The sequence below is a fragment of the Zootoca vivipara genome, chromosome 11, assembly GCF_965207765.1.
Source record: "Zootoca vivipara chromosome 11, rZooViv2.hap1.1, whole genome shotgun sequence".
Classification (NCBI taxonomy): Eukaryota; Metazoa; Chordata; class Lepidosauria; order Squamata; family Lacertidae; genus Zootoca; species Zootoca vivipara.
In genome coordinates, this window is record NC_142594.1 from 10,942,138 (window position 1) to 10,969,957 (window position 27,820).

Here is a 27,820-nt window from a genome sequence, read left to right on the forward strand (position 1 = left end):
CCCGCTCTCACGGCGCGCGGCGCAGCGACAATCTAAAAAATCGGCAAAAAATCGCCGAAAATCCTTTGTGCGCATGCGTATGGGCCTCTCCTGACCCGGAAGAGGTCATTTCTGGTGCACTTCCGGGTCAGGGGAGGCCCATACGCATGCGCACAAGCGATTTTCGGCGATTTTTTCCCCGCACGGGCGCGTGTGCGCATGCGCACGGGCGCGCACTCCCCCGCCCTCCGGCCCGCTGCGCGCGCACTCCCCTGCCCTCCGGCCCACCGCGCGGTCGACGCGGCGGGCACCGGCCCGCCGCACGGTAAGTCTGGGGACCCCTGCTCTAAATCCAAGATCCATGTGTCAGAGAGCAATTAAGGCTTGCATAAAACTTTGAAGATGAAAAGTGCTAAACATAGTAAGAATTAAGTGCTGTTAATTACCATTCTGCCATTCTACCTAATATCTTTATTCTGTGATATTTAATTGGCTCTCCTGGAATTAGCACGTTTTGTAAAGCATTGAACTCAACCCATCCCTTAGAAGGACAGTTCACTTCTGTAAGGAGAGGACTTTTTATCCCATTCTTGCATATTTCTTATTTGAATTCGGTTGTGCTCAATGCTTATGTCCTCAGAAAAGAAATGTTAGGGCTCAGCTATATGTGGTAACACCGCCCTCTGATCTGGGAACCTTTCCCTGCTAATCCCTATGTGCTGCTACTCAATAGTGAGTGAAATGTACTCTGTACCTCAAAGGTAGGGACTTTTTTTCAGTCTGAGGGCTGCATTCCCTTATGCACAACCTTATGTGGGCAGGATGCCAATGAAAGGGAGGGTCAGGGAAAAAGTGGATAGAGCAGCAGGTGGGACTCTTGCTCTGTACACTCCAGCTACACAAAATTCAGACACATCATCATCAAATTTATTACCTGCCCTGTAGCAACAGAGCCAAGGGCAGGTTACAACAATTTAACATTTAAAACAGATTACAATAACAGGAATAGGTGAGACCTGAAAGCACATCTCAGGTTTCAAAGAACAGGGGTATAGAGGTGAGTCTTCAGCAAACGCTGTATAGTGTATAGCGAGGCACACCTCCAGGGAAGGGAATTCCACAACTTTGGGGCTGCTCTCCTGGGCCACCTCCACCAAAAATCTCTGAGAGAGAGAGAGAGAGACGGAGCTACCAAGAGGGTCCCCTCTGCTGATCTTAACACCCTGAGAGGATTTGTAGGGAAGGAGACAGTTTTTTAGATGTTTGGAACCTAAGTCATTTAGGACTTTAAAAACTAGCATAAGCATCTTGAATTGGGCCCAGAAAGCTCTCCCTTCAGGCAAGCGAGGGGTATTATTACAGATCTAAAACATGTTACAGCTAGGCAAAAGCTACTGAGGAGGGCACGGAGCAGGGGCAGTTGTATGGGGAGAAGGTGTTGCCTGGGAAGAGAAAAGAGATGTTTTGGAGGGCCTGAGGTTCCTCATCCCTGCTGTAGCTTCTTGGGAGTACTTTGCTCTGTTTTTGCTCAATATGTTCTAGGGTTCACCATTGTAATGGAAAATAAAATAAAACCAGATTATGAGTTATTCTGGATTTCAGATAAAACACTGCACCCTTTGATTTCTAAAACCTGATCATGAATAAATATGTTGCAATATAATAAATTGAGAAGGTATATAATTAAATGGTTAACACTGCATGCTCAGTGGGCACAGAATGTTGACTCAATGTTCAGGTAGGGGGGCAAATGTGGTGTGGGTGGTTAGAAAATGAATTGGAGTGCTGGAACCAAAGAAGTACTGCACAATGGTACTTCTTTGGTTCCAGCATTCCAATTCATAACAAAGATCAGGCAAGAATACACACAAGAGTTCAGATGTGGCATTTATAAGCAATAACAAAAAAATGCTGGCCTCCCATGCTAAAAAAAAAGTGATTTGTTTTTGTTGCCACATGCAAACTCTGTGTGTATTCTTGCCTGATCTCTGTTATTATTCTAACATTATCTCACCATCCTGTGAATTCCTAGAATCATGAGCAACTACTGTATTTTTTCGCTCCATAAGACGCACCTGACCATAAGACACGCTTAGTTTTTAGAGGAGGAAAACAAGGAAAAAAATATTCTGAATAAATGGCTGCTCATCCCTCTCCCCCCCCCCTGCCACCGCTGGGAGACATGGCTCTGGCAGCAAAGGCACCCCTCCGTTTGAGGGACCCCGCTGCCGTCCAGTGCCTTCACTCCATAAGACGCACATACATTTCCCTTCCTTTTTAGGAGAGAGGAGGTGCGTCTTATGGAGCGAAACATACGGTAAAAATGCACAGGACAGCTGCTTTATGCCATAGAGAAAAGAACCTGTCTAAGCAAAGTCGTTACACTGCATGAGTCTTATTTTGTTGTCTTCGAAATGGATGGCTTGGAAGGTTTGTTTTGGCACTACGAAAACAAAACACTTCTGCTTCCCACCACCAGAACAACCCCCAGTTTTTTACGCCATCTCAGGAAGGAATAGTAGTAGTAGTAGTAATAATAATAATAATAATAATAATAATAATATAATAATAATAATAATAATAATATATTATTATTATTATTTATACCCTTCCCATCTGACTGGGTTTCCCCAGCCACTCTGGGCGGCTTCCAACAGAAAAATAAAATACAGTAATCTATTAAACATTAAAAGCCTCCCTAAACAGGGCTGCATTCAGATGTCTTCTAAAAATCTGGTAGCTGTTTTTCTCTTTGACATTTGATGGGAGGGCATTCCACAGGGCGGGCGCCACTACCAAGGAGGCCCTCTGCCTGGTTCCCTGTAACTTGGCTTCTCGCAACGAGGGAACCGCCAGAAGGCCCTCGGTGCTGGACCTCAGTGTCCGGGCAGAATGATGGGGGTGGAGATGCTCCTTCAAGTATACTGGACCGAGGCCATTTAGGGCTTTAAAGGTCAGCACCAACACTTTAAATTGTGCTCGGAAACGTACTGGGAGCCAATGTAGATCTTTCAAGACCGGTGTTATGTGGTCTCGGCAGCCACTCCCAGTCACCAGTCTAGCTGCCACTTTCTGGATTAGTTGTAGTTTCCGGGTCACCTTCAAAGGTAGCCCCAGGTAGAGCGCATTGCAGTAGTCCAAGCGAGAGATAACTAGAGCATGCACCACTCTGGTGAGACAGCCTGCGTACCTGATGGAGCTGATAGACAGCTGCCCTGGACACAGAATTGACCTGCACCTCCATGGACAGCTGTGAGTCCAAAATAACTCCCAGGCTGCGCACCTGGTCCTTCAGGGGCACAGTTACCCCATTCAGGACCTGGGAGTACTCCACACCTGCCCGCCTCCTGTCCCCCACAAACAGTACTTCTGTCTTGTCAGGATTCAACCTCAATCTGTTAGCCGCCATCCATCCTCCAACCGCTTCCAGGCACTCACACAGGACCTTCACCGCCTTCACTGGTTCTGATTTGAAAGAGAGGTAGAGCTGGGTATCATCCACATACTCATGAACACCCAGCCCAAACCCCCTGCATGTAGATGTTAAAAAGCATGGGGGAGAGGACAGAACATTGAGGCACCCCACAAGTGAGAGCCCAGGGGTCTGAACACTCATCCCCCACCACCACTTTCTGAACACGGCCCAGGAGGAAAGGAGCAGAACCACTGTATGACAGTGCCCCCAGTTCCCAACCCCTCTAGACGGTCCAGAAGGATGTTATGGTTGATGGTGTCTGTCACAGTGGCCGGAGCGGACTACTTCAGAGTAACGACGCTACGCAGCTCTGCATTTTATTCTTTTATTGGTGCTGCGTATTTACAGTGCTTAAGTCATTGCTATTTACACGGAGTGATGTGGTCAGTCGGTTTCAGAACCTCCTAATGGCTTTTGGCGCGTCTTTCTCCAACACAAAAGCTTTGGCAGACCCATCCTCTTTCCCCTCCTCTTTCTGCGTAATTCCGGAGTTGGGGGGATGGGTCTCCCGCCCTTATTCGCCCCTTCCTGTCCCACCTGGGACCCTGGCTCCTCTACCTTGCCTGAGCCTCGGACACGACTTCCTGCTTCCCCACTGGAATCGGAACTCTCTCTGCTTCCCCCTGTGCTCGGGGATTGGCTTGAACTCAGGAGGGGAGGGACTTCGCGATATCCCCTGTCCCTCACATCCACCCCCCTCCCAAGCTCTCCTTCACCCCTCCCCCGGTCCCCCCCAGGTGTCGGTGACGACTGGAAGCCTAAGAACTCAGTGCTTTCCGAGCCCGTTGGTGTGAACACCTCCCCCCAGTCCTGCAAGCCCCCCCCTTCCGCCTGGGAGGACGGGAATCCCAAAAAGTCTGTGGCGTCAGAGCTGGTGGGGGTAAAAATGTTCTGCCAATCTGCTCCTTCCTCTGACTGGGTGGATCTCGGTGACACCCATACCTCATCCTCTGGTTCCTCAAACTCCGCTTCCCAGCGCCATGGTGAACTGCTCTCCCGTGCTTCCTCCCCCTCCCTTTCCATGTGCCAGGGCTTGGGTCTATGGGGAAAGAGGGCGTGAAATTCTTCTACCAGGAATTCCTCCTGTATCTGAGTGGCTGGGACCCATTCATTCTGGGACGGTGGAGCATCCTCCCATGCCATGAGGTACTCCAGTCCCCCCAGCCCCCACCTTGAATCCAGGATGGCTGTGGCCTCATTGAGTTGCTCCCTGCCTTCCCTCTCCCCCCCTCCCTCAGGGGTTTGTTCGCTGTCTCGGAGCCTGCTGCTTTCCCTGTACGGCGACAGCAGCGATCTATGAAACACTGGGTGCACCCTCATGTCCTCTGGCAGTGCCAGCCTGTATGCCACCGGGTTGACCTGTTGCGTGACCGTGAAGGGGCCCAACCTTCTGGGCGCCAGCTTTTTGCATCGCCCTCTGATGGGAAGGCCCTCCGAGGACAACCAAACTTTGTCCCCCACCCTAATGACCTCCCCCGGTCGCCTGTGGCGATCTGCCCCCCTCTTGTACGCTTCCTTGGCTCTCTCCAAGTGTTCTCTGAGCTGCTGGTGCACCGTCTCCAGTTCCTCTGCCCAATCCTCAGCCTGTGGGCCTTCCTCCTCCTCCTCCCCCTCCCTCTCTGGGAAAGATCTGAGGTCACGCCCGTAATTGGCCTTAAAGGGCGACACCCCTGTGGAGACGTGCACCGCATTGTTGTAGGCAAATTCTGCCAGTGGCAGGCGATCCACCCAGTCCGTTTGCCTCTGGCTGACGTAACATCTCAGGTACTGCTGCAGAATGGCGTTGACCCTCTCCGCCTGTCCATTGGTCTGCGGGTGTCTAGCCGTCGACAAGCTGACCTCCACCTGCAGGAGGTTCATGAGCCGCCGCCAGAACCTGGAAACAAATTGGCGGCCACGATCCGAAATAACCCTTAAGGGTAATCCATGCAGTCTGAATACGTGATCCACAAACAGTTTGGCTGTCTCTTCTGCAGAGACCGCCCTGGCACACGGTATAAAGTGGCACATTTTGGACATGAGGTCCACCACCACCAACACTGCGGTCTTGCCCCTGGAAGAAGGCAGATCTGTGATGAAGTCCATGGACACCACTTCCCACGGCCTGTGTGGCGTGGCTAAGGGCTCCAGCAATCCCGGTGGCGCTGCTCTGACCACCTTTGCCCGCTGGCAGGTGTCACAGCCCCTTACATAGTCTCGAACATCTTCCCTCACCCCTGGCCACCAGAAGTGTCTCATGACTAGGTGAGTGGTTTTGTCCCTCCCAAAATGACCCGCCGTTGGGTTGTCGTGCATCTGCTTGAGGACCGTACGTCTAAGCTGGGTGGTGGGCAGGTACAGTGCACCTTTGTAGAAAAGCAGCCCCCTGCGTTCTGCAAAGTCTTTTGCCTGCTCCCCCCCCTCTCAGTTCTCTGAAGATGCGGTTGGCAAATTCATCCGCTGCCGTCAGTGCTGTGAGTTCTGCCTCGCTCACCACTGCTGCTCCGCAGGACCATGCTGACGGGGGGAAAATGTGCCTGGGTGCCGGTGGCGCCTCCTCCTCCATGTACTCTGGCTTGCGGGAGAGGGCATCCGCCCTGACATTCTGCTCTCCCGGGATGTAGTGTATGGAGAAGTTGAAGTTCGAGAAGAACTCTGCCCACCGTATCTGCCGCTGGTTGAGCACCCTGGCAGTTCTCCAGAACTCCAGGTTTTTGTGGTCCGTGCACACTTGGATGGGGTGCTTGGCGCCCACCAGGAAGTGTCTCCAGTGCTGGAACGCAGCGTGGATCGCAAGAAGTTCCCGATCAAACACCGTGTAGTTTCGCTCTGGCTGGGTCAACTTCCTGGAGAAGAAGGCACAGGGTCTCCACTCTCTGTTGGCGTCCAGTTGCAACAAAATGGCGCCCACAGCTTTATCAGAAGCATCTGTCTCCACGCGTAGGGGCGCGTCCTGAACCACGTGGAACAGGTTCTGGTCTGAGGCGAACACCCTCTTGAGGCTTTCGAACGCTGCTTGCGCCTCTGGTGTCCACCTGAACTTCTGCTTGCCTCTCAGGCAGTCAGTGATGGGAGCCGTAACGCGAGAGAAGTTCTTGATGAACTTCCTGTAGAAGTTGGCGAAGCCTAGTAGGCGTTGGGCATCTTTGCGCGTCCTGGGGCTGTGCCAGTCCAGGATGGCCTGCACCTTGTCCTTGTCCATCGCCAGCCCCTTGTCTGACAGCTTGTAGCCCAGGAAGTCCACCTCCTTGGTGTGAAACTTGCACTTCTCCAGCTTCACATACAGGTGGTTCTCCTTCAGGCGCTGCAACACCTCCCTGACATCTTTCACATGCTGCACTGGGTCATTGGAGTAAATAAGGATGTCATCCAGGAAGACCAAGCATTTCCTGAAGAGGAGGGACCCCAGGACGTGGTGCATGAAGGCCTGGAAGCATGCTGAGCCCCCTTGCAACCCGAAGGGCATCACCAGATATTCAAAAGAGCCCAGAGGCGTGAACATCGTGGTTTTCCATTCATCGCCTTCCCGGATCCTGATCAAGTTGTACGCCCCCCTCAGGTCTAGCTTGGTGAAAATCTTGCCCCTGCGTGCCGCTGTCAGGAGATCATCCACTCTGGGCATGGGGAAAGCCACTGGCTCTGTCACTGAATTCAGTCGTCTAAAATCCACCACCAGACGGCGCTGTTGCGTGTCTTTCTTATCCACCCAGAAGACCGGGCTGCCCCCTGCTGCCTTGCTTTCTCTGATGAACCCCCGCTTGAGGTTCTTGTCGATGAAAGCGCGCAGATCCTCCAGTTCCTGGTCTGACATGGCGTACAGCTTGGCTGGGGGTATAGTTGCCCCTGGCACCAGGTTGATCTGGCAGTCAAAAGGCCTGTGTGGGGGTAGGTGGTCGGACTCCGCTTCGCTGAAGACCTCCTGCAGGTCCCAGTACGGCTTGGGTATCGCCTCACCCCCTTTGACGTGCATGGTGGCCACCGTGGCTATCGGAGGCCCCTCCCCTGGTTGGTGCTGCATGCAATGTTCCAGGCAAAAGTCCGATCCAAAAGTGATGCATCTCTGGTGCCAACTGATGGAGGGGTCGTGGCGCGCCAGCCAGCTCATGCCCAAGACGATGGGGGGGTCTGAGATGGTGGTGACGTTGAATGCCAGTGTCTCTGAGTGCCTTCCCACCGTCATTTTCATTGGGGGGGGTTGATGAGTGATGGCCCCTCCCAGCAGCTCTCTGCCGTCAATGGTCGCCACGTGCAGAGGAAAATCCAGCTGCAGAAGCTGGATCTGGTGCTCTTCTGCAAAGTTCCTCGAGAAGAAGTTCGCTGACGCCCCACTGTCAATTAAGGCGAGGACTGTCAGGGGATAGCCATTTGGGAGCGTGAGCGTCACTTCTAGAACCACTCCTGCTCTGGGAGGGGTGGGCTGGCTCTGCTCCTCTCTGTGCGGGTGGGTGGGCTGGGGCTGTTGTCTGCTGACTGTGCCTGGCTGCTGCCCCTTGTCTCCTGCAGCCAGGCTTTCCCGTTTCCCTGCTGTGGTGCTGCGTCAGTGGGGGAGGGCACAACCGTTCCCGCCTTTCCTTGCCACTCCCTGCGATGTGGGCAGTCTCTGACGAGATGCTGGGGGGAGTTGCAGAGAAAGCAATTCCCACCCCTTCCCTCCTTGCGTCTTGGCGCCGCTGGGGTTTGAAAAGCCCGCGCGCGCGCGCTATCAATCTGCATGGGTTCCTGGTCCTGACTGGCCCCATGCGTGGCTTGAAAGGGTTGTTGGGGGGGTGGCTTCTCCTGCGACCGTGGGAACCAAGCCCGCTTTGCGCGCGTTGCTTGCTTGTCGCTCCACCGGGATTCCTGTCTCACCCCCACCGCCAGAGCCGCTTTGCTCAGCTGATCCATATTACTGGGCTTTGGACCTCTCGAGAGCTCATCCTTCACCTCCTCATGCAACCCCAAGTAGAACGCCGCTTGCATTGGGGGTGACTCTAGTTCCCACCCCAATCTGTGCACCAGCATGGTGAATTTCGCCCAATACGCGCGAACTGTCATATTTCCTTGGCGTAAATTGTGAAGTTCCTCCTTAGTCTGGTCCATATGACTATCGGACGAATACATCGTTTTCAAACCTTCTAGAAATAGTTTGACATTCTTCATGCAAGGATTCTTTGTTGCAATTAACGGTCTTAGCCACTCCCTGGCTGCCCCGGTAAGGTGCTCCACAATAAACGCTACCCTGTGCTCATCATCAGGGAACTCATCGTGGTGCAGCTCAAGAGCATACACAATCTCAGTCTCAAAGCCCTGATATTCCTTCGGGTCTCCATTAAACTTGCTTACTAGCGTCCCGGCTCTCCTTCCTGGCAGCACTTGGACTTGGGGTGCCCCTCCCGCCTTGTTTTTCTCTGCATCCAGCTTGTTTTGGAGGTCTACCGCCACCGCCCTTAATTCCTGCTCTCTTTCCTGTAGCGCTCTCACCTGTTCCGCAAGTTGTAGCCGGTCGTCCTGGACCTTCTTAGTCTCTTCTTTAGCTGCTTTCAATTCCCCCTGCGCCTGCAGCGACAGCTGCTGCAGTTCTTGCTGGGCTTGCTCCGCGATCTGCCGCCATCTCTCCGCCTCTGACACGCTCATCCCGGCAACTCCAAAGTAGCCCAAAAAGGATTAGGAGGTTGCTGTCGCTGTGGCCGGAGCGGACTACTTCAGAGTAACGACGCTACGCAGCTCTGCATTTTATTCTTTTATTGGTGCTGCGTATTTACAGTGCTTAAGTCATTGCTATTTACACGGAGTGATGTGGTCAGTCGGTTTCAGAACCTCCTAATGGCTTTTGGCGCGTCTTTCTCCAACACAAAAGCTTTGGCAGACCCATCCTCTTTCCCCTCCTCTTTCTGCGTAATTCCGGAGTTGGGGGGATGGGTCTCCCGCCCTTATTCGCCCCTTCCTGTCCCACCTGGGACCCTGGCTCCTCTACCTTGCCTGAGCCTCGGACACGACTTCCTGCTTCCCCACTGGAATCGGAACTCTCTCTGCTTCCCCCTGTGCTCGGGGATTGGCTTGAACTCAGGAGGGGAGGGACTTCGCGATATCCCCTGTCCCTCACAGTGTCAAAAGCCGCTGAGAGATCCAGCAGAACTAGGAAAGAGCTCTCACCTTTGTCCCTAGCCCGTCGGAGATCATCATCCAGTGCGACCAAGGCAGTTTCAGTCCCATGATGAGGCCTGAATCCCGACTGGGAGGCATGCCTGGAGTTGTTCAGCAACCACTCGCTCAGTCACCTTGCCCAAGAATGGAAGATTTGAGACTGGGCGATAGTTGGCCATATTGGCCGCATCTAAAGATGGTTTTTAAAAAGCGGTTTAATAACTGCCTCTTTCAGCGGGTCTGGGAGGGCTCCCTCACAGAGAGAAGCATTCACTAACCCGCAAAGGAAGACAGGAGGTAGCTGGAGGGGATGAAGAAAGACAGAGGTTATCGCCAGAGTTTCACTGAGCTCTCCAAAGTGAGCCTAACTCCGGGGACCATGCCTGCTTTTCTCTCCAGCACCAAAGTTGAAACTGGGGGGGGGGGGGAGCATGGGTCTGCACAAGTCCAGTGACCAAACACCCAAGCCTGCAATCTTGTATATGCTTACCTAGGAGTAAGTCCTATTGAATACAGTGGGATTTCTGAGTTGCCATGCATTAGTTGCACTGAAGGAGATAGGAATTCATGAAGCTTCACAACCACCTACTGAAATTTATTATTATTTTTTCCATTGAATTAGATTGCAACACAAGATTTCAATCAAGTATGGCTGGATTTACTACACTAATAGTAAAATGTTCATATATAATGGAAGAGTAATATGAAACTCCAACACTTCTATCCCAATCTAATTATTCTCCCTCCAAAATATAATGAAAGCTAGTACATCATTTTGGAGTAGCAACTCCATCATGCACAAAAGACCCTATTGATAAAGTGGTAAATGGAGTACCAGCAATTATGAATAATAATTAAATGTATCTATGTAATTTTGCAAAAGGTGCAGATTAGAAAACTTATAAATGGACTCCCATCTGCAGAGCAAACGAGGAACTATGGGTAACACTACCTATGGTTACTTTAAACAGACCAACTTGATAAACCATGGTTTAAAGATAATTGAATGAAAATTACCTATAACAAACCACAGTTAAATGAAAGCAAAAACAAGCTCTTCCAAACGCCTCCTGGCCCTGTGGGAATAGGGGTAAGTTATGCATCCTAGGCGTGCTATGGTCCATGGGGTCACGAAGAGTCGGACACGACTAAACGACTAAACAACAACAAATGCATGCTAGGGACCAGGCTGGGACAAACTAGGAAACACTTCAGACTTCAGCTTTTACCACCCACCAGCTGATTTCTGTAGGCATTGGCTGAGTGAGTGAGCTCCCTAGTAGATGTAGCAGACTTTGGCTCTTCCGCCCATCAGTGAATGCAGCCTAACATATCTGACATGATTGTTCCAAGGATAAAATGGACATGGAGAGAATCAAATAGCCCCCCCCCCCCAGTTTGTTGGGGGAAGGACAGGACAAAAACGTATTAAAATAAATAAGATGCGGAAAAAGGATTAGAACTAGAAATATACCATTTCTCTATTTAATGTTAGTCTTTAATACTCGCAGAACCTCTTTTCCATTTGTACGCTGTTCCAATTAGACAAACACTGGGAAAGGAGGGGTACATTCCAAGAAGCCCAAATTTGTAGCATGCTTTGTAGCACCATTGTAAAGCATGCTTTACTGAAGAAGCAAGTGTACCTGACAAGCATTACATTTCCCACCTTTGAACGATTCAAGCCACGTGACGGTTCATAAATATTGCCATTATCTCTATTGGCCTCCTTAAGTACAACCTATCTGCTTTGAACAGTTCACTACAAGTCCTACAAGTCCCTAGTGCTGATTTGCAGGCACTGCTAATTTGCATACTACAGCAGAAAACAGGCAATTAAAAGATAAAATATGCTGCATCATAAAATTCCTCAGTAAGCTTTACTAGGTTTTAATTATTTTCATATTTCACTAGTAACTGAAATATTAGGTTGAAGATCTTGGTACAGGCCTTTCCTTTTCATTCTCGGTAGATGAATTTCAGCAACTAAATTTGTAGGTCGGAGGCGGATTCTAAATATATTTTCATTACAGTACTTTAATTACAAAAGGGTGGAGGAAAAAAATATTTAACCATCATACAAATGAAGATATCCCATTAAAAATTGAATTAAAAAAAGGTGTTGTAAGATCAGACTAAGAGTTCTGAAGTGGAAGTAAGTGCATGATGGAAAACAGCCATGTTCAATCACAGGATGAGACCTCAAGGCATACTACAAGAATCGGTGTAAAGTTGTTTTAAAGTGGTAGCCATCAGGTGGCAGTGTTTTATAAATCACTATCTGAGCATTTTTGTGTGTGAAGGGCAGCATCAAAATCTCTAAATAAATAAATAACCAGCAGTTTAATAGATTCTATACATTAATTAGGCAAGTTATGAAGGTCTGATTCTTCTTCATCATCATCTTTTTGCTCCAGTATAATTGTCGACCTATTTCATTGCATGAGTTATATTGTTTTGCCAGAGGAAAACATAAAAATGATTCCAAGCCCACTAAAAGTAGCAGGCAAAATCATTATAGCATGCCAAAAGGGACATGTCTGCTTCTGAAAATCACCGGCACTGAAAAAACAGCAACAGTATCATAAAACCATAAGCATCTGTGTCTTGCAATTTGCGTGCCTACTTGCACAAATATGTATCTCAAATTCAATGTAAGAAAATTTTTGTATTAATGCCAAAGCTGGGCAAAATCAAGTTATTTAGACTTTGTATTGCTGAAGCACTGCATAGGAGCCAACTCCTAGGGGCTGAGATCCCTTCGGGGGCCCCCATTAAATATTTGAGGGAGCTGGGGTCCCCCAAAGTTGATGGACATTGCCATTCAAATGGCGTGCATACACCGCATCTTGTGATCGATTTTGCGAGGCGGGGCTTATCTGGGCCCTCCGATATTTTATTCAACTTGGCACCCCTGAAACATTCAGTTTCTCAGCTGCGAAGCAAAGCAGCAAACCAAAGACCTTTTCTCCAGCTTTGAGCTGCAGAGCGGGGCTGGGATCTTCCCTGAAGTTGTGTTGCATCCTTTGAAGCTCAGCACAACTGTAGAGGATGATCCCCACCTGCCCAACTCTGAGCTGAAGTCTAAGCTCCTCTCATCACTCCTGCCATAGCAAGAGTGACAAGCAGGATCGCGTACCGCAACTTGATGTGGTGAGAGAGCATAATTGTAGTGGCCTTGCATAGGGAGCAAACCATAGTGCAAAGGGTCATCTGTCTATATTTGCAGATTTCTATTTGATAGGCACCACTTTCTGCTGGATTGTTTACCTCGGCTTACTGAATGTTCGCTTTATAGAAAGAAACTGACTGATGACAGGTTTTGAATAGTGCAGATATGTAATTATGTTTTTGCAGTTTCTTTTTGTAGGCAGTGGTGACATCACCTAAATATATCTATGTGCAGTCTGTTATTTGTGCTGCATACTCTAAATGCTAACAGAAACAGTCTACAAAGAGAATGAAATCAAAAAGTCTTATTTAAACGTTGAGATTTTGATTTAACTAGGGGGATGTCAAATATGTAAAAGAATAAAAAATGGGCCCATTGTGGAAATAATAAAATTTATATAACAGAAATGTTTAAGAATGGATTATGAATGTCCTGCGAGTGCACAATGGCTTCAAGTAATGTTTCTTATTTAACTACTTTATGAAATGAGTATGGTAAAATACTGAAACATATCAGTAGAGTTTTTAATAAATTAATGAATCATTTTGCAGTGCTTTGTCTGAATTTATGTACTCAGCGAGTCTTTAATGGGTTTTTCCTGCGAGCACTTAGCTCTGTTTGTAGTGAGATTCTGATTATATATTACACCTTTAAAAAGAATGCACGGTAATACAGTGGTACCTCGACTTACGAACGACTCGACAACCAAATTTTTCGACTTAGAAATGGGGCAAATGGCCACACACTTACAAATTTCTCAACATCTGAATGGAAACTGCAGCGGTTTTAGATAGGGTTTTTTCGACTTACGAATTTTTAGATGGGTTTGCTTCAACTTACGAATTTTCCAATGCATTCCTATGCATTCCTATGGGAAATCGCGTTTCCAATGGCGCTTTTCGACTTACGAATTTTTTGACCTACGAAGGTGCCTTCGGAACGGATTAAATTCGTAAGTCGAGGCACCACTGTACTTGTGAAACCTAGTAACTAAGAGCAGGCTGAATTTGCCTGAAAAATACTTAGTGAAATTAGTATGTGCTGATTTAATGACTTGGGATCCCCTTGCTTATGTTTCAAATGTTAATAGTTTGCCTTCTGGATACCAAACTTTATCTTTATTCCCTTATATGTACGCATATGCATCTTGCATTTTGAATACGGAGTGTGTGTGTGTGTGTGTAAGTGATTCATAAGTCACTTGCTAAAATACCTGTTTGTCTTCGGGGCCTTACCTGTTTTCTGGTGGTAGTATAAAAGGGCTAAGTGCATATGGATTTTATTTTATTTTGATTCTCACAATGGATTCTCACAATGGATTCTCTGCTGGAAGTTTTATATTCGTAATGTTGCCATCCAGCTCAGATAATTATTATTAATGCTTCAGCAGGTGCTCTACACACAGTCCAGTAAAATAAAGATAGGATTGGTTTTTGAGGCTTCCTCGGTTTCTAATGACAACATATTGAATCATTTGCTAGAGTCAAATATCTCAGTTGCCCCATGTTGGCAGGAAAACTCATCTTTGCAGGGGGGGAATCCTCCTCTTGTTTGTCGTTCTGGGAAGCCCTGGTTTGCCTTTGCATTCAGTAGTGGGCCTTGCCAAGCCAAAATTAATGCTTGTAGCAGCCAGAAGACACTGACTGCAGCTGTGTCCATAACTGAAGATGGTTTTTTGTGTTATGTTTTCTTTTAGAAGGTCACAAGTTTGCAGGAGTATCTGCTTACGGGAAATTCAGTAAGCTAGTTAACTCTCGGATTGCTGGATTGAAGGAATCAGTCTAAGAAAGAGAAAAATGTTCAAGCTCTTCAGCATAATTCTTTCTTGGGGTTATTACTCCACACTGTGAGCCCAAGGGAGCAGAGTGATGCTGATTTATTTTTCAGTAATCATATGGTCTTGCAATGCCTCCTCCTCATCTGGCATCTTGATTTTTATTACTAAAAAGTTTTGCTAACTTAAAGTTGACATAACGCATGTAATCGTGTAAAGTTCACTTACCTTCATTATGCTACCTGCAGCCACTGGGTTCCCTATAAATGTTGTGTTTAATCACAGTGAGCTTCTAACATAAGGATAAACAATTATTCCATTTCTAATATTTACTATGATCCTAAACTTTTTTCAAGATGTGTACATAGAGCAAGTTTATTGTAAAAAGAAGAACAAATGACAAATTTATTTTCCAAATTTTTAGCTAGTTAACAGCAGGCATCCCCAAACTTCGGCCCTCCAGATGTTTTGGACTACAATTCCCATCTTCCCCGACCACCGGTCCTGCTAGCTAGGGATCATGGGAGTTGTAGGCCAAACCATCTGGAGGGCCGCAGTTTGGGGATGCCTGGTTAACAGGGTTAGTGTATTTGCAACTAAAAATATGCTGTTATTTAACAGCATATTTTCCCATGTTTTTTTAATATCATTCATGCTAGCACAAAATGTCTGTTTCATTACAGTGAATAGACCAATAGAGGGGGTTTTTAGTCTGTGGTTGGTCTTGGCTTAATGAATGTGGACTTTACATCAGCAATGGTTCCAGATAATTGAGAAGGCATAGGATAGCATAGCCAAATTAGTTCTTCCCAAGGTAGACCCATTGAAATGAATGCACCATGTTAGTCATGTCCATTGATTTCAGTGGAACTAGTAGTACATGTGAAAAGGATCTTGGGGTCTTAGTAGAACACAAACTTAACATGAATCAACGGTGTGATGCAGCAACAAAAGAAAGCTAATTCTGTTCTAAGCTGCATCAGCAGAAGGCTAGTCCAGGCATAGGCAAACTTGACCCTCCAGATGTTTTGGGACTACAACTCCCATCATCCCTGACCACTGGTCTTGTTAGCTAGGGTTGATGGGAGTTGTAGTCCCAAAACATCTGGAGGGCCGAGTTTGCCTATGCCTAGGCTAGTGTCTCAATCAAGGGAAGTAATACCGGTAGTACCACTCGGTCAGATCACACCTGGAATACTGTGTCCAGTTCTGAGTGCCACAATTTAGGAAGGATATTGTCAAGTTGGAACGTGTGTAGAGGGGAATGACCAAGATTATACAGTAAAGGGTCTGGAAACCAAGTCTTATGAGGAACAGTTGAGGGAGTTGGATATGTTTAGCCTGGAAGAGGGGAGACTGAGAGGAGATACGATAGCCATCTTCAAATATCTAAAGGGCTGTCACATAGAGGAAGGAGTAAGCCTGTTTTCTCCTGCTCCGGATGATGGACCTGAACCCATGGCTTCAAGTTACAAGAGAGAAGATTCCAACTAAGCATTTTTTCTTAGTTCCATATTTTGCCAAATGGGTGGTCAACATATCTATGAGTATATCTACAGATATATATATATATATATGCCAGCAACTTATGTATTTTTATATTACTATCAATACAGTGGTACCTCGCAAGACGAATGCCCTGCAAGACGAATTTTTCGCAAGACGAATGCATCTTGCGATCTGATGGTGACTCGCAAGACGAATTCGTTTTGCAAAAAATTCGTCTTGTGAATCGCGGTTTCCCATAGGAATGCATTGAAATTTAATTAATGCGTTCCTATGGGCAAAAAAGGAATTTCAATGCATTCCTATGGGAAACCGCGACTCGCAAGATGAATTTTTCACACACAAAAAATTGACTTGTGGGACGAATTAAATTCGTCTTGCAAGGCACCGCTGTATATCAATCTGAAAAATTGAATCAAATTTGTTACCAGGCCACTGAAAACTAGTAGTTCATGTGTATCAAAAAATAGAGTGTCTTTTAAAATTCAAAAAGCTATAATCGTATCTTGCCCTACTCCTTCAGGTGCATGCATTCCAAAAAAACAAACAAACGAAAAAACCAATGCATCTTTTCTTGTCTTTTTATGTTACAATCGCAATTGCATAGGTGAATATGATCCTTTACTGTCTCCCTGCCCTACTGTCGTCACTCCTGTGTGAATGACTTCCTAGTTGGAATCCACTCTCTCAACTGTCAATTTGATACTAGGCTGCTTGTTCCCCTGCCCCCACCTTAAAGCCTGAGTTTTATATAAAGGAAAATGGGATAGTAAATATCCTTGATTATATGGAAATACATTATTCTGGTTAATATCCTTTTTCTTCTATATACCTATTTTCTTTGCAAATACTGTGCTTATTCGTTCTGTACGCTTGTCTGTTTAGGTCTGGTCCATCACATCTGTAATCTTCTAATAGAAACTGCAGCTCTTTGCTTGGATGCAGATGATAAAAGCAATATCAAGACAGCAAATATGTTGCTTCTGTCCTTGCTTGATATTTTGCATCATATGCTGATCTACACTGCAAATATTGTCCGCCTGACACTACAGGTATATAATCTGTTTTCTGGTAGATTGAGGGGCATTGCGTATATTTTCTATTGTTCTTGTTGAATTCCCCACAGTATATACAAATTAACTTGAATTAATTAGTCTAATAAGTGAATGTCTACACCAGGGGTCAGCAAACCTTTTCAGCAGAGGGCCAGTCCACTGTCCCTCAGACCTTTTTTTTGGGGGGGGGATGAACAAATTCCTATGCCCCACAAATAACCCAGAGATGTGTTTTAAATAAAAGCACACATTCTACTCATGTAAAAACACGCTGATTCCCAGACCGTCTGCGGGCCAGATAATGAAGGCGATTGGGCCAGATCCAGCCCCCGGACCTTAGTTTGCCTACCCATGGTCTACACAGTTCCACTGACAACGGTTATTTAATTACATGGGAGTTAATTGAAGCTTAAGTTTTTTCTGGCTTAAGTGGTAAGTACCCATAATGGGTTCTTTGATTTTTACCAGTCCCTTTATCCAAGATTATTTGAACCCTCATATATTTTGCATGTGTCAGAGACAGAAAAATAGTACATTTCTAGATAAGTACTGTTGACATCCATCAGGCTCAAGAGACAATGGAGTGTACCTCCAGTGGTTAAGTCAAACCTCTGCGTTTGCAATGCCAAAGTGATCTCCCTGAGGTGCAATCTGGACAGTGTGTGTGGAGGTCCTAGGGGCTGTTCCACAAATGGGGCTGCCCCAATGAAAACCCTGTTCCAAGTTACTGTGGAGTAGACTTGTGATGTATACTCAAACAACTCTTCCCTTTCTAAAGCTGACTCACTCAAGGACATACCAATCAAATAAAAACAGATTTATTTTCAAAAAATAATGCTTTTCAAGGGAATCTTTGATCCTGAAATGACTATGGTAGTGATATTTTTGTTGTGTTATTTCTAATATTGTGGTTAATTATACTTTTTTCTCATGAAGGCACAGAAATCTGGCACAGGAGGGGACACTCAAACCGCTGAGGACCTTCTGCTTATCAACAAACCCCTGACGGATCTAATTAGCTTGCTTATTCCATTGGTAAGAGCTTTATTATTTTTAGTTAAAATGATTGGAATGAATTATAGTTTATTTAGATCATCACCAACCCCAAGTGAAAGGTTTAGATCAGGTTACAGGATGATTAAAAAATAATAATCCAGAAAATACATTCCCACTTTTAAAAAAATTGTCAATTCTGAGGAACAAGATTAAGTTGTTCTCTTTAAATGTTCCTCAAATGTATATTCTTCTTTTCTTGTATTATCCATTTGCTCCCATTCTCTTGGCCCTAACTAAGAAGAATGTCCTTACTGCCCCTTACCCATATCTTCTCCTGAGCTTGTAACTTTCATTCTCAGGATCAATATAGATGTATCAATGCTGTAGTTTTATCTTTACTTCAGGTAAAGGATTGATTGCTGTCTGCACCTCCAACCATTTAGTCATTATCCATAGTTAACACAAGCCCAGGGACACTGCAAACCTATGGAAACCTTGACATGGATATGGGTACTTAAAAAATAAACTTTGTGTCAACCACAAAGTTGCACATCTTCTTTCAAGACTAACTTGTTTATTTTTTAAAATGTTAAATATTAAAACTAAAAATCTTATTTTAAGCTTAGCAAAACTCAGTTTCTTTAAACAATGCACAGAATAATGTCCTTGGTGCATTTCTGGAAAAACTAACCAAAATAATAAACTCAGAGGTAAAAATTTATTAGTAAATATTTCAGTGCAAATTTTGTGCCTGCATACTTAAAGGTTTTGTTAGCTTTAGCTTTAAATAACGTAAAACAATGATGATTTAACTTGTTTTAAAATGATCCTTTGAAGTTTAATAAGACTATTAATTTTCCATACTCGTTCTGCAGTACCCGCTTATGTCAGATAACTAATTTGAACCATTCTTTTTATTCACAACTGTTTACATTCTTCAATTATTTATAAGTAACTTTTATCTATTATTTATAGATAACTATTACATTACATTTCATACCAGGTCAGTTTTGATTAAGTGAGGGAAATTTGGTTGTGAAAAAACTCACTCAAGGTCTAGGAGCACCTGGAATGGCATACAATTCAGGAAATGGGAGCAAAAACAGGGATGTTGTGCAAGAAGAAAAACTGTTGGCTGGGAAGTTGAATGGGAAGTTGACCTAGAAACTGAGCAGGAGAGTTAATGGCCAGAAATGAGTATTTAGTGTGGTGGCTTAGAGTTGGGAATTCAAAAATGAAATGGAATTAAGAGATAGGAGGCAGTGAACAAGGCTCTAGCTGAGAAGGCTCTGAAAAAAGCAAGATACATTAGACAGAGAACTGAGAAACAGAGCCGTGAGAGAAGGATAAGAATAGGAGGCAAAGAGCTGAGGTAACCAAATGGTGCGTTAGGTGGTAAATTGATTTACATTGTCATGTAATTTATATATATATAACCCTATCTAATATGTTGGGATATGAATACATGCTAAGAGAAGATATATTTGCTAGATATTATCCCTCCTTCCTTACAGTATGTTTGTGAGTTCAGCAGCTTAAAAGGGCAGCTTAGGCTTGTTTTAGTCTTTAAGGCACACTGGGTTCTTCTGGTATTTCCCCCTTTTCTTTCCCTTAAAACAATAATCACACAAACAGTCTTGCAATAACTTTTACTTAGAATATATTTGTTGAGGAGTAACAGATACAGCAGCTTTGTTCAGGCAGGCTTAAAATGGTAATTCAGTTACAAAGACATACAGGTACTTAAGTCTAGCTTAAGATGTAGTCTAGGCATAGAGTTCAGACTTAGCAGGTGTTCTCACATTGCTGGCAGAGCAGAAAGAAATGGAAAGAATAGGATGGTGTGCCTGGGCAGGTAGGAGAATACATAGCAATGCCCTCCTCCTGTCAGGGCACAGTGAGAGGAGGAAAACTCTGTGAGCTTCAGCGCCTATCACATGTCTATCTAGAAAAACAGGAATTGTTGGTTTGACTGCACTTTAGATATCCCCACACAATACAGCATTACAGTGCAGTTGAAGATGTGTGTTCTAATTCATACTCTTACCACAGATCAGATCAAATCAAAATGCACACAAGGCAGGGAATCCTACAAAACAAATACCACCAGTTGCAGCTGGATCAGAGCACAGTTTATGGAGTGAGAGTCACGGGAAGTATGTTGGCCACTAATGTTGGAATTAGGAGCATTCCTCTCCTCTCCTCTTGGGTAATGGTTGTAACTAGCAATGGGCGAATATCTCTACACCCAATTTGGATTGGGACAGGCAAGTTTGCAAAATATTTCATCGTGTACGTGAGCTGCATGGAAGAGAAAAATGCAGAGGAATAGAAAGCTACAAGATTAAAACATGCATGCGCACATGCACTCACACCAATAAAAATAAAATAAAAGGAAATAGGTAATGCATTTGTGGTGTTTTGAATACAGAAAGACAATTAGAAATCAAGGATGAAATTTGAATGTTTTTTAAATAAATATGGAGGCATAACAAGTAAATCTTTGGATGCAGGTCTCCAATATAAATTTGTATGAACATTGCATAATTTCAGAAATATTTTTTGAGAAAGCGATGCTAATAAAGTTTTTTTTTAAGAGGAAGGAGATCTTTGAAAGCCAATAAACAATATTGTAAATATATTTCAATCTTTATGAGTTCTATTCAGAGTATATCCATTTAAATTAATTTCAGTGTGTCTATGCTAAGTATGACTAATGTTGGGTGCAACCTTATGTGTCTTCTAATAAGTGAGATGAAATAAAAAAAAAATTAATAATACTGATGAAAAATTGCTTTTCCATTTTGCCTAATATTTGTTGAAAGATCATTCTCATAACTTCCAGCAGCCCATCTGTTACAGTTTGTTCTGTTGTCATATTTCTGATGTAACAAACATCTATCTGTTCTAATAAGCTCTCTTTGTGCGTAACCTCATTAATGTGCTGAAATAGACTTCCCTCTGGCTATTAGATACATTAGCAACTCCATCCGTGCAAAAACTGCTGCTTCAGCTCAAGTAGTCATACACCTTTCTTGCAAGAGTTTGCAATTCATGAATGCTGTGTAACTGAGGCCAAAACAAAAGGATCATACGACAATTACTAAATTTCAGTTTTAGTCAGAGGGGAGAATTCTCTCTCATTCTGTATTTATATCAACGTACGTTCTGCTCTTTTTTTGTTATAGAAATCAATGAAGTTTCCAGGCATCAATCAGTCCCAAACCTGTTTATTTCCAAAGGTGTTATTTCAAAATGTAACTACAGGCCATGCTGTGGGGCCCTTTCTATACAGTATATATTTCCAGTGCAGTATATAAGGGGAAATTATAATTATTTTATTGTAATAATATAGCTCCCATATTATTTTGTTCAGATGCTGTACACACATGCTCTGTGGAATTATTATTATTTTCTTCCCTTTTCTCTTGTGATAGTACTACCGGTAGTAAGGTGCCCTGGCAATATGTCAAAGTGAATTCACTTCTTTATAACACACTCCCTGTTGATGCTGGCATTCCTGTGGATTTTGTTGTGGAAAGGAGCAAAGGTTTAGCACGGCAATAAGCCTTTAAAACAAAAGTATAAAGTGGTGTCATAGCGCAAATAACTCACAATGGGGGGAAGGGGAGGACAGGGAGAAGATTGCACTAAAGTGAATCCTATTGAACTCAGAGGAAACCTCCTTAGGCTCATGTTAACTTGTAAGCTTACCTATTGGCAAATTTCCTTACAAGGACAAAAGACCTGTCTGGAAGTGCCCTGAGAGTGAGAGAACATTAACTTGATTGTGTTGGAGAACAGTCTAAACATAGGATGACATTCTGTGTATGAATGTGACAAGCAAGGTCTTGAAGCTTTGTCTTCTCTTTCTGAGGGAGGAATCATCCTACCCTCTAGATCAGGCATCCCCAAACTGCGGCCCTCCAGATGTTTTGGGACTACAACTCCCATGATCCCTAGCTAACAGGACCAGTGGTCAGGGAAGATGGGAATTGTAGTCCAAAACATCTGGAGGGCCGAAGTTTGGGGATGCCTGCTCTAGATATTACCTGCCTCCATTGAGGTAGGTCTTTTTGCCTCTAAGGTGGGGGGAAAGCTTAGTGAGACTGAGACTTTGTGAGAGTGTTGTCATTTCTTGTGTGCCTTCTCTTAAAAGAAGTTTCAACGTTGTCTGTGTGCCCTGTCCTCTCCCACAGTTGGAATTTCCTTTGAGGTGAGGGCAGGGAGGGTATTCAAGGAAAGCAATTAGTCTCCTGTTTCTTCCCTTTGTATTTTGGTCCCTGGTGGGGTTAGAGAAGGAGAGCTCTGAGTGACCGTTGTAAAGTGGTCAGCCATTTTTTTCTTAGTTCTGTTGCGCTCTCCTGCAGCAGCCACATCAGCAAGTCTCACACAAACTAGATCAAGTGAGACTGCTGCTTTCTATGAAATCTCACGAGGGCTGGGTGTGAGCATCCTTTACTGCTGGCAGCAGGTCTCATAGTGTGTGTGTGTGTGTGTGTGTGTGTGTGTGTGTGTGTGTGTGTGTGTGTGTTTTCTCACACGGGCGGTTCCATTCCTGCCCCCTGCACATGTTGGCGGAGGGAATATAAGTGTGTTCCACCCTTTTAGTGATGTGTTTAATGACGTTTTCAGGTCACTTCCTGGTTCACCATGGACGATATCATGTCATTCGGACACACATTAATCAGCCATTACCTGTATTATGCATGTGTGTTTGGTTTGCTATGCAGTTTCAAAAGTTTAGTAAGTGCAGATAATGGGACAGAGGGGTTGTTTGCCTCTGCCAGTTGGATCTGGAAGGTAGGACGACACCTTTCCCTGAATGAGGAGGCAAAGCTTCAAGACCCACCCCCCGTCATGTCCAGAGGAAGGACATCATCCTATTGTGACCAAAGTTTTCAGATTATGTTTATGAAGGAACCCTTAGCCTTAACTTTGGTTAATGCCCGTGATGATACATAATTTAATCAAAGAAGTTCAACTCAGAAGGAAAGGGGTAGACAGGGTATGTGATTAAGCAACTGGAAGCATTTCATGTGTATCCATATCTATGTTATGAAACAAGTAGTAAATATTTGTAAAATAATTGGGCCCTAAAACACTGTATTATAATTGCCACTTTATTAAAGTAAAATTAGGGTAAGCAGAAATTGTTTTAAGCTAGAAAGTGAATTCTGCTACTTCATATGAAACCAAGGATACTGACTTCAGCAAAGTTTGCATTTCATTTACTATTTTCATTTTTAGCTTCCAAGTGACGACAATGAAATATATGTGAACGCATCACAGTGCTTGTCTTTGTTAGTGCAACTCTATGGTGGGGCCAACATGGATAGTATGGCTCCGGAAAATATGGACAGTTTTGCTGAAGTACTACAGTTCAAAAAGGAAGTGAAAGATCAGAAGCTTCTGCTGAGAATCATTAAAAGACTGGTAAGTCACCTACTTCACATCTACAATTTTTATGAAGTATGTCTAATGCCCATTACCTAGTCTGCAAACTAAAGGGTACAAATAAAGTAAATATTTCTTTGAAATGTAGATTTTTAGTAGGTGATTTTTCTGCTTATACAAGTATAAATATTTGATACCAAGGCTTACTTTGTAATTTAAGAGGTACAAGTTGGTTAACAAGTTTAACATAAAACCAATGTAGATTCTCAAATACTTATGTGGACGACATCACCTTTATGTAACTTCTGAAACTGTACAAAATTGTGCTCTGGTGGGTCCCTTTTGGGAGCAAATACTAGAAATCGGTTAGATTCAGACACAACATGAAAACTTAGCTTGTTTTAATATCTGAATCTGAGCCCAGAAATCATAGGTTAAGGTTCTGAAACCATGGTTTGAAACAGGTTTGCACACCACAATTTGTGCTTTGGTTTGCTGTTATGTTTAGATTCACAAACCATTGACAAGCTGCTCTAAAGCAAACCATGATTTGCTTGTTGTACATCTCAGACAAGACGTGGCTCCTTAACTATGGTGAATACAAACCTTTTCATTTGATTTTTTCCTTTCACTTTTAATTTGTATACCACCTTTTGTATTGCTATACACAAGGCGGATTACAAGCCATAGATCACAATCCTATAACAATTGGATCCAATGCAAATGAGTCAGGATTGAAAATATGACTTAAATGTGGTTTAAGCATAATATTATATTTAGAATAAGCTATGGTTTAATGTGAATGATCAACATACTGATGCAAGCTGCCCAAAAGTTCCTGCAATGCTTCTCCCACTGCTACTGCTGTGCCATTGATGAAGCAAGTCAGAGTTTGACATTCTGTTGTCCAATGTTAAATGGTATGTTTCTTCCAAACACCAAGGTATGTTCTTGACTTGGCATTCCTGGCTTATTTGGGGGAAGAAGCCATGAGCCCAGAGGATACAACAACCTGGACTCTGGCTTGTTTCATCTATGGTGCAGTGGCAAGAGTGTGGGGAAAGTGCTGCACAAAAACAACCATTGGGATGTGTACACTGGACCATAGTTATTTGAGGAGAAACCTGGTAGTCAGGAGATGTATTTAAACAAGATTCAACAAATGAGGAAAAAGTTTCATCGGTTAAATTGCACCTTAACTTTTAGTCTGCATGAGAAAGACATGTCACAAACTGGCTTTTAAAACATGAATATGCCTTTCTATAGCAAAAATGAGCATGAGAAGAATTATTTTTTCTTGAGTAGGTCATAGACATTTCTCTATTCTGCAGTGTGAAACACTTTGTTTCCTGCCTTTTTAGTAATTCTGTTGCATAGCAGAACTACAGATTATTGATTGTTCTCATCAAGAAAGAAAAGCACTAATGGTAGAGTGGTTATAAGATGCATTAATTATCAACAAAAACACACTATCACTTTTTAGTGAATGGAAACTTGCTGGCATATAATGACTTTTCATTCCTCTCACACTTCTCCCGCTTAAGTGGCAAATTAGTTTCTTGGAAATAGATTGAACAGGAATACACGGCAGTTCACATGATATGCACACTGCTTATCATACTTCTCACCTTGAAGTCTCATGGGAAGAACCTTGAGCTGTATTTTCAGGTAATTAGCTCTTCCTCAACAATAGCAACCAAGGAAGAGTATTCTGCCCTAATAGGGATATCTGCTTTCTGAATTTGTCATCTTGGTTTTATTGAAGACAGACAGACAGCAGCTTCTGCATGGTCTGTGAGAACTGCAGTTGGGTGTGTGATTAGAACAGATGCAAAACCCATGAGAAAGAACCATAATTCATTGACTGGCATTTATACTCTGGAGCTGTGCAACTATAGAGTAGATACAGCAGTTTTGGTAGGATTATCATTTTTACTATTGCTGTCTGGGAGGGTAAAATGGGATACCAGTAGTTTGTGAATACAGTCTGTTAAGGTTTCCTGTTGTAAGTGTCATGAGACTTTTCTTCAACACAATAGTATTGTTGTAAGTTGTGGCAGGGGGTAGGGACATGTGTTGGGCTGTATGCTTGAAATCCTTCTAATTCCTGGATCCAGCAAGGGTTAAAATCCAATGGAGGATTGAAGTAGCCAGGCTAGCTTCTTGGTAATGGTCCCCTAAATTTAGGTCCTGAGGGTAACAATGGAAGTGGCTCTGTGCCAGAAGACAAAAGTGGGACATGCCTCCCTCAACTGGTTAGTCGTTAGAAGGGGAAAAGCCAAAGTTTAGTTGTGCGGGAGAGCTGGGCTAGAAGAAGCAGACTGCAGTAGAAAGAAGCCTGAGAGGGAGAGACATGCTTGATTTCTGTTTGAATCCAAGGCTGTGACTATAGGAAAAGCAAGACCCATTTTGGGGTGTTGATGCTGTGAGCCACTACATTGTAGGCTCAGGTTGTATATATGTGTAAATAAAGCATATCTCAGAGAGACACCATAGTGTCTACAGCTCCTGATTCCAAGGAAACGGAACCCTGGGTAAATGCCTGGAACCCCTGAAGTATTGCACCACTCAGAGATTCATATGGAATGTACATGGCAAAGTTACACTGAATGTTATATTCAACTGAAGGGCTGTAGGAAGAATTGTTTCTATTCCAATCACTCCCGATCCCACTAAACCAGATACAAAAGTGGCAGAAAAATAATAATTGCAGTGGTACCTCTACTTACAAAGGCGATCCGTTCCGCGGCGCTCTTCATAAGTCAAAACCTTCGGTTGTCAAAGTGTCCATTTTGCGCATGCGCGAAGTGCCATTTTGCGCTTCTGCGCATGCACAGAACGCGTGCACAGCTGCAGAATGCGCGCGTGGCTAAAAGACTTCCAGGTTTGCCTACTTCGGAAGTCGAAACCTTCGGAAGTCAAGGCATTCAGATGTTGAGGTACCACTGTAAATAGAAACCCATTGGCTGCTGCTCAACCAAATCCACACTTTTTTGGTTAACCCAATTACCAGTAAGGCAGCCACAAGACCACTAACCTTATTTGAAAGACGGACAAAGCCCAAGTATGACACCCACAACCTATAAAATTCTGCTCTGGACATTGGTCTGGATAAAGAGGAATGTTTTTGCCAGGCGCCTAAAGATATGTAATGAAGATGCCAGACAACCCACTCTGGGGAGAGCATTCCACAGATGGGGAGCCACCACAGAAAAAACCCGTTCTCGTGTTGCCACCTTCCAAACCTTTTGGGTGACAAGCGCAGGGTCCAGGTTGGTACAGATCAGGAGAGGCGGTCCATAAGGTATTGCGGTACTGAGCCGTGTAAGGCTTTATAGGTCAACACCAGCACTTTGAATTGGGCCCAGAAACTACTGTAATTGGCAGTCAGTGCAGTCAGGCCAAGATTGAATCTTATTGGATTGGATCATAGAATTATAGAATTGTAGAGTTGGAAGGCACCCCAAGGGTCATCTAGTCCAACACCCTGCAATGCAGGAATTTCAACTAGATTATACATGACAGATGGGCCATCCAGCCTCTGCTTTTAAACTTCCAGGAAAGGAGAGTCCACCACCTCTCATAGGAGTCTGTTCCACTGTCCAATAGCTCTTACTGTCAGAAAGTTCTTCCTGATGTTTAGTTGGAATCTGCTTTATTGATCACAGGCCTCCCAAGTTCTGTTTATTTTCTTCCAAAGCTTGCTTCAGAAATAAAAAGCTAGCTTAAGACTAAGGTACATTTTCTTCTTTCTTCTTCTTTGGCGATCACTCGTATCTGAGTAAGATTGTCTTCCATAAACACGGTTTTAACAATGGATCCATAAGTGACTGTGGAGGCCAATTCTGGATCCACACGTCCTTCCACAGTGGGGACATTGGTTTCCGGGCGGGAGTTGATCACAGTGTGAATTTGCCAAGCGTGCCTTCCTCTTAGCACGTTTCTCCCTTGCGTCCTGAGATTGAGTGTCTTCAAAACCCATGACACCTTTGATAAAGGCTGTTCTCCAACTGGAGCGCTCGCAGGCCAGGGTTTCCCAGTTGTCAGTGTTTATACTACATTTTTTTTAGACTTGCCTTGAGAGAGTCTTTAAACCTCTTTTGTTGACCACCAGCATTATGCTTTCCATTTTTAAGTTCAGAATAGAGTAGTTGCTTTGGAAGACGATAATCAGGCATCCGCACAATATGACCAGTCCAACAAAGTTGATGTTGAAGAATCATTGCTTCAACACTGGTGATCTTTGCTTCTTCCAGTACACTGGTATTAGTTCGCTTGTCTTCCCAAGTGATGTGTAAAAAATTTCGGAGACACCATTGATGGAATCTTTCGAGGAGTTGGAGATGGTGTTTATAAGTGGTCCA

General features: G+C 44.3%; 1 protein-coding gene across 5 annotated transcripts in view; it reads left to right on the forward strand.

Moving 5' to 3' along the window:
• Positions 1-27,820, forward strand: part of ULK4 (unc-51 like kinase 4) — a 169,178-nt gene that overhangs the window by 91,110 nt on the left and 50,248 nt on the right. For all 5 annotated transcript variants that reach the window (XM_088653665.1, XM_035128823.3, XM_035128825.3 and 2 more), the window contains exons 33-35: positions 16,894-17,060; positions 18,000-18,098; positions 23,310-23,495. In XM_088653665.1, coding sequence (XP_088509791.1) covers positions 16,894-17,060; positions 18,000-18,098; positions 23,310-23,495 — 452 coding nt within the window. The remainder of the gene's footprint in view (positions 1-16,893; positions 17,061-17,999; positions 18,099-23,309; positions 23,496-27,820) is intronic.